The 19,058-nt window shown below is 42.1% G+C and overlaps 1 protein-coding gene across 3 annotated transcripts; it reads left to right on the top strand.

Moving 5' to 3' along the window:
• Positions 1-3: 3 nt before the first annotated feature.
• LOC148421495 (bromodomain-containing protein 4-like) lies at positions 4-16,388 on the top strand. 3 transcript variants are annotated; one of them, XM_088419404.1, is made up of 22 exons: positions 4-104; positions 2,146-2,270; positions 2,791-3,031; positions 3,113-3,205; positions 3,863-4,000; positions 4,065-4,197; positions 4,271-4,560; positions 6,084-6,455; positions 7,430-7,558; positions 8,124-8,348; positions 8,437-8,651; positions 8,954-9,048; positions 9,162-9,419; positions 9,755-9,850; positions 9,922-10,338; positions 11,137-11,712; positions 12,149-12,264; positions 12,351-12,465; positions 12,800-12,930; positions 13,579-13,775; positions 13,843-14,092; positions 14,643-16,388. In XM_088419404.1, exons 3-22 carry the CDS (start codon positions 2,903-2,905, stop codon positions 14,709-14,711), a joined length of 4,044 nt encoding a protein of 1,347 aa, XP_088275530.1. In that variant the 5' UTR covers positions 4-104; positions 2,146-2,270; positions 2,791-2,902; the 3' UTR covers positions 14,712-16,388. The 3 variants fall into 3 exon arrangements, with proteins under 3 accessions (XP_088275530.1, XP_088275528.1, XP_088275529.1); XM_088419402.1 differs by lacking the exon at positions 4-104 and adding an exon at positions 425-1,039; XM_088419403.1 differs by lacking the exon at positions 4-104 and adding an exon at positions 427-1,039 and having other exon boundaries at positions 12,164-12,264.
• The last annotated feature ends 2,670 nt before the right edge of the window (positions 16,389-19,058 follow it).

Genomic DNA, 19,058 nt, shown 5'->3' with positions numbered 1-19,058 from the left:
GCCCGGCCACCGTGCGTCTGACGTCATCGACGTCGAACGGGTACTGTTTGTTCTGGATTTGGGGCGAGGAAGGTCTTCTGTGCGTTGACAACCGACACGGCCAGGTACGAATTGTGCTTTTTGGACCGAGGCAGGCGTACGTAGCGAGGCTCGGAAGCCTTATAAACCCGTTAAGGCCCCGTGTTGGTGGTGTTTTTCCGCCTGCTGTCAAGCCTGAGCCTGGGCATGAGCTGTCTTTGCGCGGGGCCTTGCACCGGTCCGGACCACACACGCGATATTTTATTTGAGTGTGTATTGAAGCTAACGCCGCTCGTGGCGAATATCGTCTCCCGGCTGTATAAGCACGTCACGTATTTCAAGAGCTGAGGTGGTTTTCGTGCTGTTTGAGACACTGCGCAGTCACAGTGTGTGCACGTTAGCTCGTACCATGCTAACAGCAGCTAGCCAAAGCTCAGGCTGTTTGTTTGTAGCTCCCGTAGGCCGTATTCATGACATAACTTACGCACTCCAGACGGCGTAGCGGAGGCGCCATGTCGAAGGGGGCCGTGTGCAGCGTGACGTACATCGTTTTCGTGAATAGCGAAACGTTCTGGTTGGCCGTTTACGTCCGAATTAGAACTTACTAGTGAAACATGGCGACGCGCTTTGCTTGTCATGGAAGGTTAGCAAAGACAACAGTAGCAGCTAGCGCGGCGCGTTTTTATGGGAGCATAAACGCAGTTTTTTTTAGTAGATGGTGTCCTACGGACAAGCGGGGCTATGCTAATGTCATTTTATTCATCCATCGATTGTTTTGAGGCGTGAAATTACCGCGCCGAACGTAATAACCCGATGGCTAACAGTTCCTACGTAGGTAAAATTAGCTTCTATTTAACGGCTTCACTTTGATGTGCTTTTTGAACAACGTCACAAACGTTTTTGAAGACGGAATCTCCACTTTTCCGCTCAAAGTTGAATTTATTTTGTTTTATTTTATTTTTTTACCATCGAGATAATTCACAGCGAGCCTGCACCGGTGATGTATTCGTCCTATGCTATTGTAAGTACAAAAGGACAAATTGGGTCAGCTTTGACGTCACGTTATCAAAAACAAATTTGTTTCGTGATTGTGTAATCAAGGACGTTGTGGATACATCAAATGTCACCTCATGCTGGAAAACCACAATTATACATGTCATGTGACATTATCACAACTCGACATGACTCAACCTTTGTCAGCCACAACTTAAAAAGTATACAGACCCCACCACCATCACCACACACATTTGTTATATTAAGAAATGTATTTAATCAATTTCATGGTAGTAAGTTAGGAGGGTATTTTGCATTTGGGCCAATTATTTACTCTATTCCCTCAACACAAAAATCTAATATGTTGTAGCCTCTTTATTTTACTACGTGTGGAACGCACAAAAATGGCAGAACAAAAACAATATTACCACCTTAACAGATAAAATCTGTTTCTATGTGCATACTTTGTTGTTTGAAGCAGTTGGTTATTTGAAGCTGTTATAAATGAAAGAGAAATGCTTTGAAGTATCATTTATACAGCATGCATGATGTCACTCACATTTGCTCCAAGCAAAGTATGAAAATGAGATTTAGTATTTAAAACTCGACAATCAGAGTTATTGTTGCAAGTCCTCAGGCAGGCACATTTACTCAAATCTCACCTTCGCCAAATTCTTACCGTATATACCTCCTGATCGGCTGTTAACTTCCACCACTTTCACCAGCGTCCAGATCTTTTTTTAGCATCAGCTTTATTTTCCAGTGTCAACTCCACAAATGGCCTCGTTTGCTTGTTGGAAGCTCTACTGCAGTTTGCTATCAAACCGGCTATCTATTAGTTGGTGACCAATGCTGTCTTCTCTGATGACAAGGTGCTTAAGCAGCAGGATGGATTCTAAATATGATCTAGAAACAGTGCTGGTGGATAGCTTTAAAAAGCCTCAATATAAAAATTCATGAGTAGACGTCATGTGATTCAAAGGTGTTTGATTGTAAATTACTGTCATGCAACTATTGTAATTGAAACAAATTAGAACAACAAAATGTTTATAAAGATTAAATTATACGACTGAAATGCACATGTGTGAATTCTCCCTTGCCGCTGCAATTAATGTTTGTTTTTTTAACTGTTAGGGTGACGTGCAGTTCTCACTCCCTGCATTGCAGTTTGCACCCCCTGAGAGAGCATTGCCGCCCCCTTTTCAAGCACAAAATGAACACCCAAGCAGCTTAAGTAACGGCAAGACCGCAACAAACATGTAAGTCTTAAGGAAGATCGACATAGCACCTTCATTTTACACAATCAGTGGAAAAGATGTTGTCAGTTTCCAAAGCAGCAAATAAATCTGCATCATCTGGAATGTATATATGGATTGTTGATTCGCATGATAAAACAAGGATCTACTGAAATAATGAGAAACTGATTATCGTTTGTTGCGGAGTATCAGATTCTGTCTTTAAAAAAACAAGTCAGATAAGAGGTTTACTTTAAACTGGGTTGAGGGTAAGACTTCAGGGAAAAACTTGAACCTTTACTAAACATTAGAGATGCGGTCACATTGGGAACTACTACTCACTAAAACCAAGTTGCTTTTGTGCAATCCGTTCACTAAAAACACATTTGCGGTGCAAAGATTTGCCTAACGTGCTAATTACCAGAGAACAATGGTTCAATTTTTTTTTTTTTTTTTTCTCGCCAATGATCTGAGGCATTGTTTTGCTCTCGATGCCGAGAGAGACAGACCACTTTAACCCAAAACTCTTCCTGGTGTTGAACAGAGAGTCAAGCGAAGAGTGGAATGGCCTGAGGGGGATCCCCCCGGTCTCACCTGCCCCCGCCAGGTCCAATTTGCCCAAACTGACTGCTCGGCCTCTTCAAACCACCACTGTGATGGGGGACGGACTGGAGCCTGGCAGCAGCCACAACCCTCCTTCAGCCCCGCAACCTCACCTCCTGAACCCCGCAACCCCCGAAATAGGAAATTCCACCAGACCCAAACGACAAACCAACCAATTACAGGTGTGCAAAACGGAACTTTTGATGTTGTTGTACTTTATTCTGGAGACTTTCTACAACTGATTGGCCTCATTCTCTTTTCAGTATCTGCTCAAAGTGGTATTGAAGACATTATGGAAGCATCAGTTTGCGTGGCCCTTTCATGCTCCTGTAGATGTCGTCAAACTCAATCTACCCGTGAGTCACATGCATTTAACAAAGGGATGTTATTCAAATTGCCCCATGGCCAGTGAGCCAGGAGTACAGAGAAAAACAATACATTCCATTTGAAGGTCTTAGTCAGGCATTTAGAAGCCCATTTTCCCCTTTGGAAAAGTATTCAATTTAACTGATTGCCATTGATCTGTGTCTGTGTCAATTTTTTTTATGGTTCTAGCAGTGAATAAAAGAACGTAATTCTGATTATATGTGCTGTATAATTTAAAAAAAAAAACAGCTTGACTGAGCTGGCAATGAATTAAATAATAATTCACCCAGTCAAATTGTTTTCATAAAACCTTTAGCAAATTTGACCATTTCTTTCTTCTGATTTTTACCTGTTACACAAGCATAGATTTTGCTGGGTGATAACAATACATATAGTGTACAAAAAAGGCAACAACCTTGTGTTATAGTTATCCTAGTGATGTGTAATCTTTGTAAAATAAGCACGAAAATCACAAAAAGTCAACATTTAGTTGAAAACGGAGATCGAGAAAGATGCAAATTGACTGGAAATTAATATTGATGTGCAGGGAAGTTTCAACCAAGATAATCTTAAAATTATATCACAGAGTGATACACACAATACAACAGTTGTTCTTGAAAGTATTCAGAATTTGTCCCATTTTCTAGGACTACAATAAAATAATCAAAACCCCAATGGACATGGGCACAATAAGAAAGCGACTGGAGAACCACTACTACAAAAACGCCCAGGAGTGTATTCATGACTTCAACACCATGTTCACCAATTGCTACATCTACAACAAGGTCAGTAAATGCGAACAGTTAAAAGTTTTATGGTAAATCTAAACGACTGCATTGTTTCATGCAGCCCAGCGATGACATTGTGTTGATGGCAAAGGCCTTGGAGAAGCTCTTTCTCCAGAAAATCACTCAGATGCCGCAGGAAGAGACGGAAATTGCTGTGGTTGCCAAGGGACGCCGCGGCATCAAACGAGAGCCTGGTAGGTTTGTAAATGCGCTCGAGCTTAAATTTGAATCTTTTCACATTCCATTCATTTGTATACTTGATTTCAGCTCCAATCAGCATGTCCGAATCAAGCCAAGACCTATCCTCCCCATCTAGTACCCCACACACTCGAGGCTTCATGTCCTCATCCAACACGTCGTCATCCCCGCCTGCGCTCTCTCAGCCCCCGCGTGTGCCGCCCACACCCACAGCCCACGCGCCCCATCTCGGACCTCCATACCCACTCTCAACAGCAGGCATCCTGCCGCAGGGCATGACCGCCGTGGCCCCTCCGGCGGCCACTCACCCAGGCCTCCACCCTGGCCCGATGCTGCAGAGCACCCCTGCTCTCATCAAGGTACCAACCTACGAGAGGCGTTGGGCTGGCCAATATGGCCTTTATAATAAAGTCTATTATTTATTTATTTATTAAGTTGTGGAAAATTGCAATGAAATGTGGTGAAACGTACTCCTCAGTGGTGCATTTGCTTTTAGCACAGCAGAATGAATGAAATTAGCACCACTTAATTCCCATGGAATGATTTAGAAAACCAAATGTTCATACAAATAATCACAACAGGGAATTAGAATGAAACAGGGCTGCAACTAAAAATTATTTAATAACAGACTACACTTAATCTGTCAAATAATAGATGAATTGGATAAAAATGGTAATGGTGGGGTCTTAAAATATTTTACTAAGTCTTAAATCCTATTGATTTAAGTCATTAAAATGCCAATAATCCTCCTAAAATTTCTCACAGTTTTAAATACAATTTTGAATGATCTTAAATCAATAGGTTATTTATTTATTTTTTTTAAACATGCATGAGCTTCATTCTTGGTTTGAAATGTTTTAATTTATTTATTTTTGTTGTTGTTTAATTATGATTCAACCATAAAGTGGTAGGCTCTCTGTGCTCACCAGGCAAAATATATTGAACTTAACCTTCCATTGATGTGCATGTGCTGCTGTGTGTTTAGAGCTTAGCAGGAGAGAAAAAATACAGTACTTGCATGTACCATTTGATGTGGCCTATCACCATAATTATATGGACCTAACATGCGATAAGGAAAAAAACGCCACTGTCAGTGTTCAGGCTACAATCTAATTCAATTTCATGTTTTTAATTGATCAAAGCCTTAACATTGGCCGTGACGGACGACACTATTTTTAAGATCATGTTTTCTTCGTGTAGGGGTGTTACGGCTTTTGAAAAACTACTCATTTTTTTAAGCCTACAATATGGTGAACATGTCTTGTCCATTTATGAGCATGCACAACTCTTCTCATTTTTTAGTTAGGTGCAGCAAGCAGCACGGAAAAATTAATCATCAGAATAATATGTTAACTGGATATTTTAGCTTGTTTAAACATACAGATAACCTGAAAATGTTTTAATTTATATCCCTTTATGACAACATAGGACTATGTAAAATTGACAGTGCATAAAATGCACAAACCTGCATTAATTACGATTCAGTTGCTTGTTTGGTCAGTTAAAATGCCATCAAGAAATGAGGGAAAAATGTCTATCATTGTTTTACAAATAGAAGATCTTTTAAAATATTTTTGAAAAACCACAGGTAATCTGTCGGCTTTCATCCAAGACTACATAAATCTGAGAATATTCACGTTTGAACCTTTTGAAATTGATAATTTGTTGATTTATGTTGCACCCCAGTGTAACATATTTTTGCTTTTTTTTCAGTTATATTGCAAAATGACTAATTCATTATACTGTGTATGCCACATTATTCACGAATTATGTTTTTGGAATTCATTGATTGTCATGCCCAAAAGGAGAGTCAGTTATTACCAACCAGGGAACATGATGTCATTCTGTTTATATCCTTTGTCCTCTTGTGATGATCCATCAGCAAAGGAAGAGCCAGAAGAGGAAAGCGGACACCACAACGCCCACCGCCAACGACCAGCTCAGCGAATCCTCTCCTGTCTCGGCGGAGACTCGAACACGGCGCGAGAGCAGTCGCCCGTCAAAGCAGCCCAAGCGAGACCCGTCACAGCCTGACTCCCAACACCACCTGGTTGGCGGCTTGGAGACAGGAGGCATGTTAACTCCCAAACGTCAAGACCAGATGCATTCCTGTGCCCTCCTTGTCAAAGAGATGCTGTCCAAGAAGCACTTTGCCTACGCTTGGCCCTTTCACCTACCCGTCGATGCAAAAGCGCTTGGCCTTCATGACTACCATGACATCATCAAGCATCCCATGGACCTGAGCACGATCAAGGTAATTATGATTGCCCTTTGAAGATTTTTTTTTTTTTTTAACTCCCACTGGAAATACTGGTTGCTCATAATCTCTTGTGGGACATTGGTAAACTTGCGGATTTGTTCAGACTTTTAAACAATTTTCTTCCCATAGGACATAATTGGAACAATACAGTAGTCTTAACTACAGTAAGTATTCTTTAGGAAGGAATCGTATTTGCGTTGCCCAATCTTTCCTTATAACATAAATTCCTTTTGTGGGAAACGGCGGTACATGTCCTGCGCAAACGTGCGAGTACGTTAACAAAATACAGTACAGTACATGTGCAACAACACAATTAATAAAATGCAAAAATAAATCGTCCAAAACCTGCAAAGGATCGACCATGAATGTAATATAGCCGTAGAATTTTTTTTTTACTTTTTTTTTCGGGTTCGGAAATTTCCGCTTGACAGAGGTCCGTAGATGAGAATGCTTACTGTATTCGGAAGGGATAGGGTCTGAGGCTGACCATGAATAGCAAATCTGAGAATAATTGACACTATAATAATCCAATGAAATACAACCCATCATCCCAAAACGATTGGGTATCATTTCAAATTCATACAAATATCGTTTTAAATCTTTATATCTTCCATACAAATATCTATTTTTAAATTCTTGTCTGACTCCTTAGTCTATTCCCTCCCAGCTTTGTAAAAATGGATTTTTGACGCCGAAAGCCATCAGTGGCAATGAATGTGTTTGAGTTAAAAACAAAAAAATGCTTTTGCAAACTGCATTGCTGGTGCAACTTATTAAGATCTTTTCAGGCATATTTGATCCAATTACAAGTTGTAAAGATGTATTTTATTCGTTTGTTCATCTTAACTTTTGAACTCGATTATTCTTTCTTCTGTATTTACCATTTTCTAATAGACGTGTAGGGAATGGATGATATTTTCAAGTACTGCATCCTCCCAATGCCATTAAAAATTGTTTACCTCCTTTAGAAAAAGCTGGACAACCGGCAATACAGAGACCCCCAAGAGTTTGCAGCAGACGTCCGGTTGATGTTCTCCAACTGTTACAAATACAATCCACCGGGCCACGATGTGGTGGCCATGGCACGGAAACTACAGGTGAGCATTCCATTTTTCATACGTTTTCTAAAAATGAGGGCCTCCAAATATGATCCCAAATTTCTATGCAATTCCTAGACCTCAAAAGTGAGCGCGGCATCCAAACTTTGAAGGGCCGTAACTCAAAAACCGCTTGAGCTGAAAGGCTCAAACTTCAGATTACTTCTTTTGAGGCACTAATGCACAAACAGAATACAAATCAGGCAAAGAGTAGCGATCTCTATGGGGAGGCGTGTGCAATTTGACTTTGAAAGACTCCTATATTTTGGATACATTGGCCCATTTTGTCTGTCACTGTTGCTGACACACTTGATGTTCGAAGGAAAATGTTTTGCAGTTATCTATCATGAGTCAAGGTCAATATTTACTTAATACAAAACTGTGGTATGCCATTGAAGCCAACTATCCACCAGCATGCTGTTTCATGCTGTATCTCCTCAAAAAATAGTGTGAGCAAATCATGTGCTGGCGCCACCACCTGACAAATTTGGTCAGACTAGTCCACATCTGTTTTATTTTTTTTCCCTCTGCTACCAAAAACCCTCCATCGTAAATGTCTTCACAGGACGTCTTTGAGATGCGTTTTGCCAAGATGCCCGATGAGCCGGAGGAAGTCGCCCTGGTTCCCACACCCTCATCTGTTCTTCACTCTGCCCCCTCCACTCGACAAGCGCCGCTCCCACCACCTGTTGTCTCAGAGGACAGCAGTTCCAGTTTGTCTGAATCCGAGTCCTCAGCAGGAGACTCTGACCAAGAGAGGCAGCAGCGACTGGCTGTCTTACAGGAACAGGTTAGGTCAAAATCTTGGAGAATTCACTTTAGGTAGATTTTATCAGGCTGATGGGCATATTTGTTGACCATGTTTGTCTCCCCTGCAGCTCAAAGCTGTCCATGAGCAACTGGCTGCCCTCTCTCAGCCTCAGGTCTGCAAGCCCAAGAAGAAAGAGCGGGAAAAGAAGGAAAAGAAGAAGGAAAAGCACAAAAAGAAAATGGGATCGGAGGAATCCGCCGAGTCCGCCATGCTTCAGATTTCAAAAAAGAGCAAAAGCAACAAAGATATGCTCATTTCCAAGAAGGAGAGGAAGAAGCCCGGGTCAGTAGTTTTTACAGAAAATTGGATCATTGAAAATGAGTCATTGAACAGACTAGAAATTTCATAGTAACTGTATGACCAAGGCCAGTTTTTTTTTTAATTAAAAAAAAAAATTGTCATGATCAACCACCAGCCAAATACATTATCATAATCTTAAAATCTTTCCATTTAGGGACTATATTTAGAGACATAACCCAGCCTTGTCATGACATATTGTGACATACCTTTACGACACGCATATTAATACAGTTGAAAGGTAAATGATGCATTGTCTAATCAGATGATGCGTTTATGAATTGCAGTAAGAAAGAAGGCATCAAAAACAGTCGTCCTGCTGCGGCCCCGGGGCCGACCCCTCTCGTCCCTTCGGCCTCCCTCGAAACAGAGGATGACATGGGTTTGCATCTTAAAAATTGTTGCTACATTTTCTTTGAGCAGATGAATGGGTATAGTTCACACACTGTCCTGACCATTACGGTCTCGTTTAAACCTGCTCCTCGTCCTCACCAGACTTGTTCGGGAGCGTGACAGCCGTCGGAGGCAAGCCCATGTCATACGAAGAGAAGCGCCAACTTAGCCTCGACATCAACAAGTTGCCCGGCGACAAACTGGGCCGCGTTGTGCATATCATCCAGACCCGAGAGCCCTCCATGAAAAATTCCAACCCTGACGAGATCGAGATTGACTTTGAGACGCTCAAGCCCTCCACGCTCCGTGAGCTGGAGAAGTATGTTACCAGTTGCCTCAAGAGGAAGAAGAAGTCCTCGGGTAAACTTTTTCATACTGTATATTTGACCGTACTGCATATGCCTCCACGACGTCACTTTTTCTGTAAATTTACATCATACTAAAAATATGTATTTTACAGCCACAGACAGAATTTTTAGGCCTTGTATTTTGTGAGTCCAAGTTAGTTGATAATGATGTAATCCACCACCGCTGCAATGCAATGAATGCAGTGAAAATCTGTGGAATTTGTTGAAAAAGCATGTAGAAACGTCTTAGTTTTTCTGCACCAAGCATGAATGTTGGTCATAATTTTTGAGTTCTTGATTACAAAAGAAGGCTGTGTTTACCTCTTTGACATTTCTCTGTTGCTGCAGAAAAACCCGTGGAAATGACAAACGTCACAAAGTTGAAGACGGGATCTTCATCTTCGGGCACAAGTGATTCCTCTGATAGTGAAGACTCTGACAATGGTACTAAAATGCGCTGTCTTTTTTTGTTTTTTTTTGTTTTAGTTTCTCATTGACAGCATTTCTGTTCACAGGGCTGGTTCCCAAGCAACAGAAGACGGTGTCCAATAAGGACACCAAGAGGACGCAGCAGCCCGTCGCCAATGTCACCGGCCCCAGTGCACCACATCCTCAAGTAGCCCAAAACAAACACCCGTACACTGCTCCCCCTCCCGTGCCGGTGTCGGTCCCCGTCTCTGTTCCCATCCCTGTTCCCGTTCCTGTCCCTGTCCCTGCTCTGGAATCTTCCCAGCTTTTAAGCCCTGGATTTGACCCGTTGACCCATTTTATGAACCCTCACCTAACCCAGCCTAACACGGAACCCAGCCCAATCATCACAGCTGCTTGTCCACCGCTGACTTCTGGCCTCCTCAATGTTAGCGCGCCTGTTGGGCCTACACCAACTGAGACGCACCCCTTCTTGAACCAACACCCCATCATACCTTCGCCAGGTCAGTGCCCGTTTGCAACTATATGAAAATGCAGAGAAGCAAGGTTTACTGTTGACGTATTTGATATGCATGTACACTTTGTTTGGAACTTGTCATTTTTACAAGAGAAGTAACCCTTTTTTCCCCCCCAACATGTTCTATTTGGCTCAACTAAACACGGAATTATTATTCTGTTATTGTTTTTGTGGGTTATTGGGTTTGTGGAAAATTAATGAAGCAGTTTTTATTGATCCGGCGGGGATCCAAGTTGCTACTTGCTGTTGGCTAACATTAACATCACAGTTGCGTGGGTAGTGACCAATCACTGCTCAGTTTGCGAGCGTCACATGACCAACTTCAGAAAGCAGGTTACCTGAGCTATGAGTGCATTTCATGTCATTTTCAGTGCGATGCACATTTGTTTGAAACTTAACAAAATAAACACACACAATGCTTTGCAAAAGAGTCACTGGGACGCAATTTATCAATGAGTTGATTCATGTTCCAATTCATTTCCACTTTAATTTGTCAAAAATGTACTGTTCCTGTTCTTAGTATGTAATGATTTATGTTGTATTTTTCAGTATTATGGCTCATACCACTGCCAACGTCACGTACAATAACAAACTTGTTAAATTGAAACCGCTAATGGTGTCTAGCAGAACTAAACTTAGCTTTGTGTGGGCTGAATTTTTGTTACAGTTGTTGCATTGGACATCACAGTGTCGCGGCAGTGGATGTCATATTGTGGCAGCCACGTCAGTGTTTTATCAAATGAATTTCTTAATATGTACTCCTCTTGTTTCTCATTGTTTATAGCCATTCACAGCGCGCTTCCCCAGCAGCCAGCCCGCCCTAGCAGCCACGCAGCCCCACTTCCTCCCAAGAACACACAGCCGCCTCCTTCCTCACTCCTCTCTCTGCCAACACCTCAGCTTCAGAGCTCGCTTCAGCTTCCTCTGCCCCAACCTGCCCCACGGCCCCGCGTACCTTCACCACCATCGCATGGGATTTTGGGTACCCTCTCAGCTCAGCCGCCTCAGGCCCTGCTGGAGGACGACGATGAGCCGACGCCTGCCAGTGTTGAAACGCCGCCCCTCAGCCAGGTGCAAAGCTTCCTGCAGTCGCTCCAACCACGCACATCCGGGCAGCCTCAACCGCTGCACTCGCCTGCGCCAAGCGCCTCACAGTTGGGTCCCTCGATGCAAGCCGTGATGACGAGCGCCCCCTCGGCGATGCATCGGCACGGCCACGCTCAGCAATCGTACCCACACGCTCTCGCCGCGGCGGTGCAGCAACAGAAGGGGGCGAGCCTCCAGCAGAAGCTACAACAGCTGCAGCAACATCAGCAGCAACAGCCCTCGCCACGCATCAAGGCTGACCAATTTTCTACTGGTAAGACGTCCACAAGGCTAACTTGCACACGTTATAGTAAACACCTGCTGTATGCTGGCTTCTGGGGCCAGCTACTTCCTTGACTAGTTTAAAAAATAGATATAAAAACACAGGCACCCCCGAAAATGATTACAATTACCCATGCACTGGTGCCTTGAGTTTGTGCTTGCCCCTCATTTTTTGTTTTTCCAGTAGCAACTTTGAGCCCAAAAGTGCTGCGTCTGCTTGCTTTAAACTGTTCTTTGTGTTATGATGGTTGGTAGATAGATAAGTTACTTGATCTTAATGCCACATTTCACACTGGCAATGAAATGATGTCACCTTGCGTTTCTTGTACGAGTTTGAATGCGATTTTAGATGCTTTCAAGACATTTTTATAAGTACTGCATAAAGATTTAACTTACATGTTTCCAAATTGTGCTGCAAATTTCAACAGCTGCTGCTCTTATAGGTTGCCTGCGTGACAGTCCCTCTCCGCTCATGATGCACTGCCCCCTGATGCCTCAGTTCCAAACGACAGGACAGCAGTCTCCCACGCAGATCAAGAAAAACGTCAGTCATTGCAAAAATAAATAAATGTTTACTGCTAAGCTTTGGACTTCCCTGAGTGTGTGCGTAAATGTTTTGGACTTGTTTAGGATCAGAAGTCGAGCGTGGTAAAAGAGGAGAAACCATCCCACTCGCCAGTGCTGACCCCTCCCCCGTTCAGTCCTGCCATGCGCCTTGACACACAAAAGCATGACAGCAAACACAGTAGGTGCAGTGCAAATGTCAAGTTATGAAGACAAAAAATACGGTATTCCCCCATATGTTGTTTTAAATAGTCACAGGGTGTAGCATTTTTTCAAAATGGTCATAAAAATTGACATTACATTTACCGCGATTGAGTTAGGTGATGTTTATCGTGATCAATATGTTGCCATGCCGACCTCTAGCTACAGTATTCAAATAGAACTCAAGCTATTTATCATCTGTGCAGATAAGTCAACCCAGACACTGACAAAATCCGATAATCTCCCTGCTTTTGCTTATGTTTATGTCCTTAGGTTTGATTTAAAGATAACCACACCTTTGCTCCTCCCCCCAGAATTAGATGGGAAGCCATCAGATGTTTCTCGTCCCGGTTCCCGCCTCCCGGACTCCCTGGTGCAAGCCTGCCCTCAGGACACCAAAGTCAAGCAAGAACCCAAAACGCCCACAGCATCCAAGAAGACACCAGTAAGTTTGAAAGCACAGAGAATGAATGCACTATTTAAATTGTGTTGAAGTTATGTTTATGCCTACTCCCTTATCAAAAAAAAAAAGTGCACATAGAGCTCGGTGTTTAGCGAGGGAGGGAGGGCTGTTGTGAGCGATCAATGAGATTTTGAGTGAGTAAAATGTTTTTCTGTGCTCTAAATCCATCGTTCACTCAAACTCGTTGCTCGCTCAATATTTTTTTCTGTGTTCAAAAGCTATTCTTGCTCGCTCAAAATCTTGCTTGTGATTGGGGCTCAAATATAATTCCATACCTCCCCTATTTAAAAAAAAAAGTTACAAAGCACCACTAAATACAGGAGCAGAGTGTGCGCAAAAAAGGCAGTGGTTTTATTCCTAAAATAATAAATATATTATAATCAATTAAATCGTGCTTAGATTCGCGAAAATATATTATAGTTTTATACATTAGTTTTACTTCACAAATGTATGAATTAGAAGAAAAGAAATTTTAGTGTGCTGTTTCAACCATTTAATTTGGTGATTTTTTTCATACCGCTAGAGGGAGCCCTTGTTCCTCACTTTGAGAATCAATTGTCTCTGCACATGACCTTGACATCTCAGTCAGTGAACACCTTGCTCAATCTTTTCTTTTCCCTTGCGACCCAGGATGTGAAGTTAAAGAACATGGTCTCCTGGGCCAGTTTGGCCCAGAGGTCACAGTCCACGCCGGCGTCGGCCGTCCGCTCGTCCAGCGACAGTTTTGAGCAATTTCGACGGGCGGCCAGGGAGAAGGAAGAACGGGAGAGGCAACTGAAAGCTCAGGCGCAACAGGCCAGGAAGGAGCAGGAGAAGGAGAAGCTACGGTAAGCCACGGCAGAGACTTTTACATGGAAAAAAAGTTCAAATAATCGAACTCGTCTTCTTCCGCAGCCGCGACGACGACGACACTGTGGAGCACGCTCGCCGAGCGCAGGAAGACGCCCGGCGACGGCAAGAGCAGCAGCAGCCTTCGCCCCTGGCGCCCACGCCTCCCGCGTCCACCCCGCCCACTCACTCGCCGCAGCCGCCGGCCGTCCCGCCCCCGGCGCCGTCCCCGACGTCTTCGGCCGCGCAAAACGCGCTCGACCAGCAGAGGGAGATGGCTCGCCGTCGAGAGCAGGAGAGGCGCAGGAGGGAGGCGGTATGTAACGTAGTTTGATGAAAGTTGGGTGACTTGAAGAGTTGTTTTAGTAGCAACTGAAACAAACACACTTGTTTTAACGGTGCCAAGTCTGACATTTTTTGCTAGATTTTGGAACATTTCTCAATTTTTAGTAACTTAAAGAAGAGAAAATTTTTTTAACTGGCCAAGTTTCTGCCCGTTTAGGTCATACCTGTTTTTAAGCTTTAAGGCATTCAAAATTCTATTTTATAAAATGCACTTTTTTTTTTTCAATCTTTCGATCAATTATTGACATTTTATTCAGCCAAAACCATGGACTGACCAGAAATTCACCAAAATGCGACTTAACTTTGGGGATTTCCGCCTGACACCAGCGAGTGACTTAGGGGATTTCAGCCTGACGCCAAGCTTATATGTATAAATGTATACAATATGTAATAATACCGTATATAATGTGCCCTCAGTTGATGTGGCCCCCTTGAAAAATGTCTTGGCTAAATTAATGGTTGCACTTTTTTTTTTAATTACTTGAGCATAGTCTTAAAGCATCCCCTTTTCTCTTATGCAGATGGCAGACACCATTGACATTAACTTCCAGAGCGACCTGATGGCCATTTTTGAAGAGAATCTCTTCTGACGTCGAAGTGCGCCGACGGCTGTGTGAGAAGGACCTACACACGCACGCACGCACACACAAACTCACACTGACGTGGTGAGCCACACGCCTCACATGAACATCCTTATATGGACTACGTATAGTACCTTTACCCTATCCCATGCTGTCTTTTTTCCCCCGGAGCGCAGATACGTTTTGGTGTCTGACGTGATGTTTATAGTTGTTGGCTCGCAAAATAGAGTTAAAATAAAAATCCTTTAAAAGGCAAAGTTGATGGTCACAGGGGCGTTTGAAGAAAATGATATAATTAAAAGAAATAAAGCGGAAGAAGAGACAACGGATTTGAAAAGGCGCCCAGTCTTGTCGTTCCTCTCTTTTAACCGTGTTATTCCGAGACGGGATTTTGAATTTATCTCGGAATATTTGGGCTTTTTTTTTTTTTTTTTTTTTTCCCCCCCTCAGGACAAAGCAGCACAGCACCCTCCGCCTCCGTAGCCCCCTACGTCGTGATGTAAAACCCCCTTTGCACGAGTTGAAACGAGACCTGACATTTGAGTGAAGCCCACCGGTGTGTCCTCTCCGCCTTAGCGCTCTGGCCTGTATTGTCTATGATCACACCCCTACAAATGATACATATTATATATAAATAGACCGCAAATATATATTCTATACAAGAAGAAGGCAATATAAGAGAACACAGGAGGAGTTTGCTCACGTGCGGGGGGGAGAGGGACGATGTTTTGAGCTCTTTTAATTTTGTAGATTTTACTGTAAAGAAGAAAAAAAAAGTTTTTTTATGATGCCATTGATGATTTTTTTTTTTTGGGGTCCCGGTCCCAAGTCCCGCTTTATCCTCCCAACACATGCCAAGACTATTAATTTCCGAATGCCCATTCACATTCTTTCTTTTTAAGAGGCTGTTTTCATTGCTAATCTCCCTCCCCTTTTTTAAAAAAAACTTGTGCTTTTTTTTTGCGCTGGAATTTTTGCTCGCGTCTTTGCAGTTTCATTCGTTTACACAGTGCTTCTCAATTATATTTTGCCCCCCCCAAGAAAGAGAAAACTTTTCGTATCCCCCCCACTCAACGCGCTGACTATAAAAAAAATCTATAAAAATTGTATAAGCATACTTTAACCTGAACAAAAGAAAAAACTTTCAACAACTATTAACTATTTTTCAGTGTTTAATGTGTTACAGCTTAGTCTAAAACTGAAAAAAACAAGTGCATGAAAGTGCTTTAAACTAAAAAATAAAAAAGATGAATTCTTATTCCAACTACGCTTCACATGATAAAAACAAAGTCTTTTCCATGGGGGGGGCTGCCCCACTATTTGAGAAGCACTGATTTACACCCACTTCCCATTCGAAGTATCATTTTCCGTCACGCTATACATGTTTGAGGCTTTTTAAGCCCTCTCAACCTCCCACCTTCTGTAGCTCCTTGTAGATTTTCCGTTCTAAGCTGTTTCCATTGTGAGCAGGCGTTCTGTACATTATTCTGCACACCTATGAGTGTTTGAAACATTCAAATTAGTTGATCCCATTTACCCACCACCACCTTCTTTTGTAACTCGCTTGTTTTTTTTTGGGGACTTTTAGTTCTTAACGCCTCCCCCCCCATCTCATTTTATTCAGAACAACCTTGTTGATATGTTGACGAGTGAGGCATTGACATTAATAGATTTATCTTCAGACAATGGACATGTTTTGTTTTGTTTTTTAAGAAAAGTATTAAAATAATATTTAAAAAAATGTTTGGTTTCCTTTTTTTAATCTGTATTGCTGAAATAGGTTGCGGCAGTTAAAAGAATTACAGAAGCTCGTGGCTGGTAAAATTTGCTCTATTTTGGGGGAAATATTTGCTTAGCTAAGATTGTAATGTCACAAAGATAGCGTGATTAATATCACCTCACACCATTTGCCTGTGTGGGTACCTGATGTTATCACTCTTCAAGATGTAAACTGGGTACTTCGCTAGCTTGCATGAATGCTGTCAACATCATGATTAAATCATTTCTCATATATTTCTTTGAACTGGGGGAAAAACATCATGATGTGTCAGGATGCTAGAAATTGGCTGGCATTTTCTCTTCAAAATACTGTACATGGCTTGAATTGTTTCAAAACATTTCCCCGTAATGTTATTGAAGTTTGCTTGGCAGTTTAAATATATTCGACATTTAAATGAAAAACGTACTCATCAGTTCCATTTACAAACACTGTAAATGTTCAGTTTTGCCGTTTAAGAGCTATCAAAATTCCCCACCCTCCCAAAAAAAAGATGCTCTCTACCGCCCCCTAGAGGACGTTCGCTTAACAATTGTAAAAAAACGCCCCGGAGTACATACAGTATTTGTAGTCCACACATTTAAATGAACTTCCATTTACAACTCTTTCAACCCCCTCAAATTTCCTAAGCAAGAAGCAACAATTGCACGCTAAACTGCAGCTATAATAACAAGTAACATGAGTGGAATCTCATAAAAGGAAGAGGACTCGAGAGACAAAAGCTTAGGAACTCAACCGCTGCGCAGGATGTTCTTTTACAACCCGAGGGAGGATGTTGTGGCCTGCAGCACCAGTTCAAACCAGCCACGGGGCGCATACAAGCAGCCAATGCTTTGCCCAGAACCTCAACCGACCGTCACATGAGAGGTCCCATACAAAGATAAGACGTGGATGTGTAAATGCAAAACAAGTGGAGATGAGAGATTCTTGGGAAGTTTTAGGAATCAAACAAATCACAGAAGGAAATTGAATAATCCTCAATCACTAATAATGGGAAAATACACAAATTCGGGCCCCGCTTCACGGCTCGTCGGAAAAATAAAAAAATGTGAGCGCTTCGCAAAGCCAAGTTCAAACACTGTATTACTTGTACATCTCCGAGCAAATTACACTGCTCAGGTTACCTCCACAAAGCCTCGCAAATGCAAATGTGGTGAGTGTGGTTCTGATCGGCAGAACTTAACCTTTAAGTGACAAGTTTGGAGAAATGTTTCGCGGAGAAAATCCGCAAGAGAAAATGGTCTCATGATGAGTCAGGATTGCTGGTTTTGCTCAGCAGTTGTAAAAGGATCATTAAAGGATCAAATAAAGCTTTTACGAGTTTTTGAAAGAAAATATTTTTTTTATTGGATTTTACATTAATTCAAGAGTTTACCCAAGAAAAATGTGATTGTGATCATGGAAAATGTTGTAAAGTCCAAATTTTACATCCCTGGTACTTCTCCCAATTTATTTTCAAGTGTTTGACGACAGCAATGTCTGAAAATATCTGAAGTAAATTACTTTGGGTATGTACTAAAGTAATTGATTACTTTAGACATCACTATCTGTTGATTAGTAACGAGTAACTAATTACCCAAGGTAACCCAATACTTCAGTACTTAAATGAATAAAATGATCAGAAAACATAAGTAAAAATATAGAAAGGTTTTATTTACCTTTGAGTGGCGCTTGCTATGCCCATATTCCCTAGTAAGGGTATTTCTTGATTATCTCCAGCTTTGTTTCCTTATAAATCATCATAATCTCTTTTGAACATCACTAGCATTCTTGGGACCCATGGCTAACCCTTTCAAATTTAAATTAAGCAGTAAAACGCACTTTAAATAGGGTTTTGTAAGCACTCACAATCCAACAAAGCTTTACCGCTCCGCCATTTTGAAACAAGTGAGGCCGACCAATAGCAGACCAGCATCTCTGTGAGGAGACACCGACCAATACCAGACCAGCATCGTAGTCACACGTTGCATGGTAGCAGTTTGACGCCAATAGTAAATAAGTGCAATTACCTGAAAGTGCCAGCAGATAGACAAAACAGCACAAATACAGCCAAGCCCCTAGGGTCATGACAGTTGTTTTTGTCTTAAAGCCGGGAAAATACGGTAAAGAGGGGACGAAAAAACTTAAGTATTCCACGTCGCAACATGAAAATAGTGTAAGCCAGCGACGCTGTAACACGGGGGTCCACTGTAACTCAATCCTTAATTACTTAATCCTTCTTAATTTGCCTGCCATCTTTTGACTTAAAATAAACTTTCCTTTAGCCAAAAAAAACTGTAAAAAAAATATACATATATACTGTGTATATATATATATATATATATATATATATATATATATGAATCCAACTTATGTCTCAAGTCACCAATGTAGCATTCAAGGCGAACATGTTTACGAAAGCACGCTTATTTTCGAAACAGCTCTCACATTGGAATGCTCATCAGCATTGCTCCATCAACCGCACGAGGCCTGCATCCGTTCAAGAGTCTTCGGAGACGTGTGATGTCATCTTGAAAGAGTGAAAAGTATGCGGGGGGTTTACACACAAAACGCTCACAAGCGCCGCGTTCTTCCCGTCG

Source organism: Hippichthys cyanospilos, chromosome 7 (genome assembly GCF_059441005.1).
Source record: "Hippichthys cyanospilos isolate Australia breed blue-spotted pipefish chromosome 7, RoL_Hcya_1.0, whole genome shotgun sequence".
Classification (NCBI taxonomy): domain Eukaryota; kingdom Metazoa; phylum Chordata; class Actinopteri; order Syngnathiformes; family Syngnathidae; genus Hippichthys; species Hippichthys cyanospilos.
This window is presented reverse-complemented; position numbering and strand designations above follow the sequence as displayed.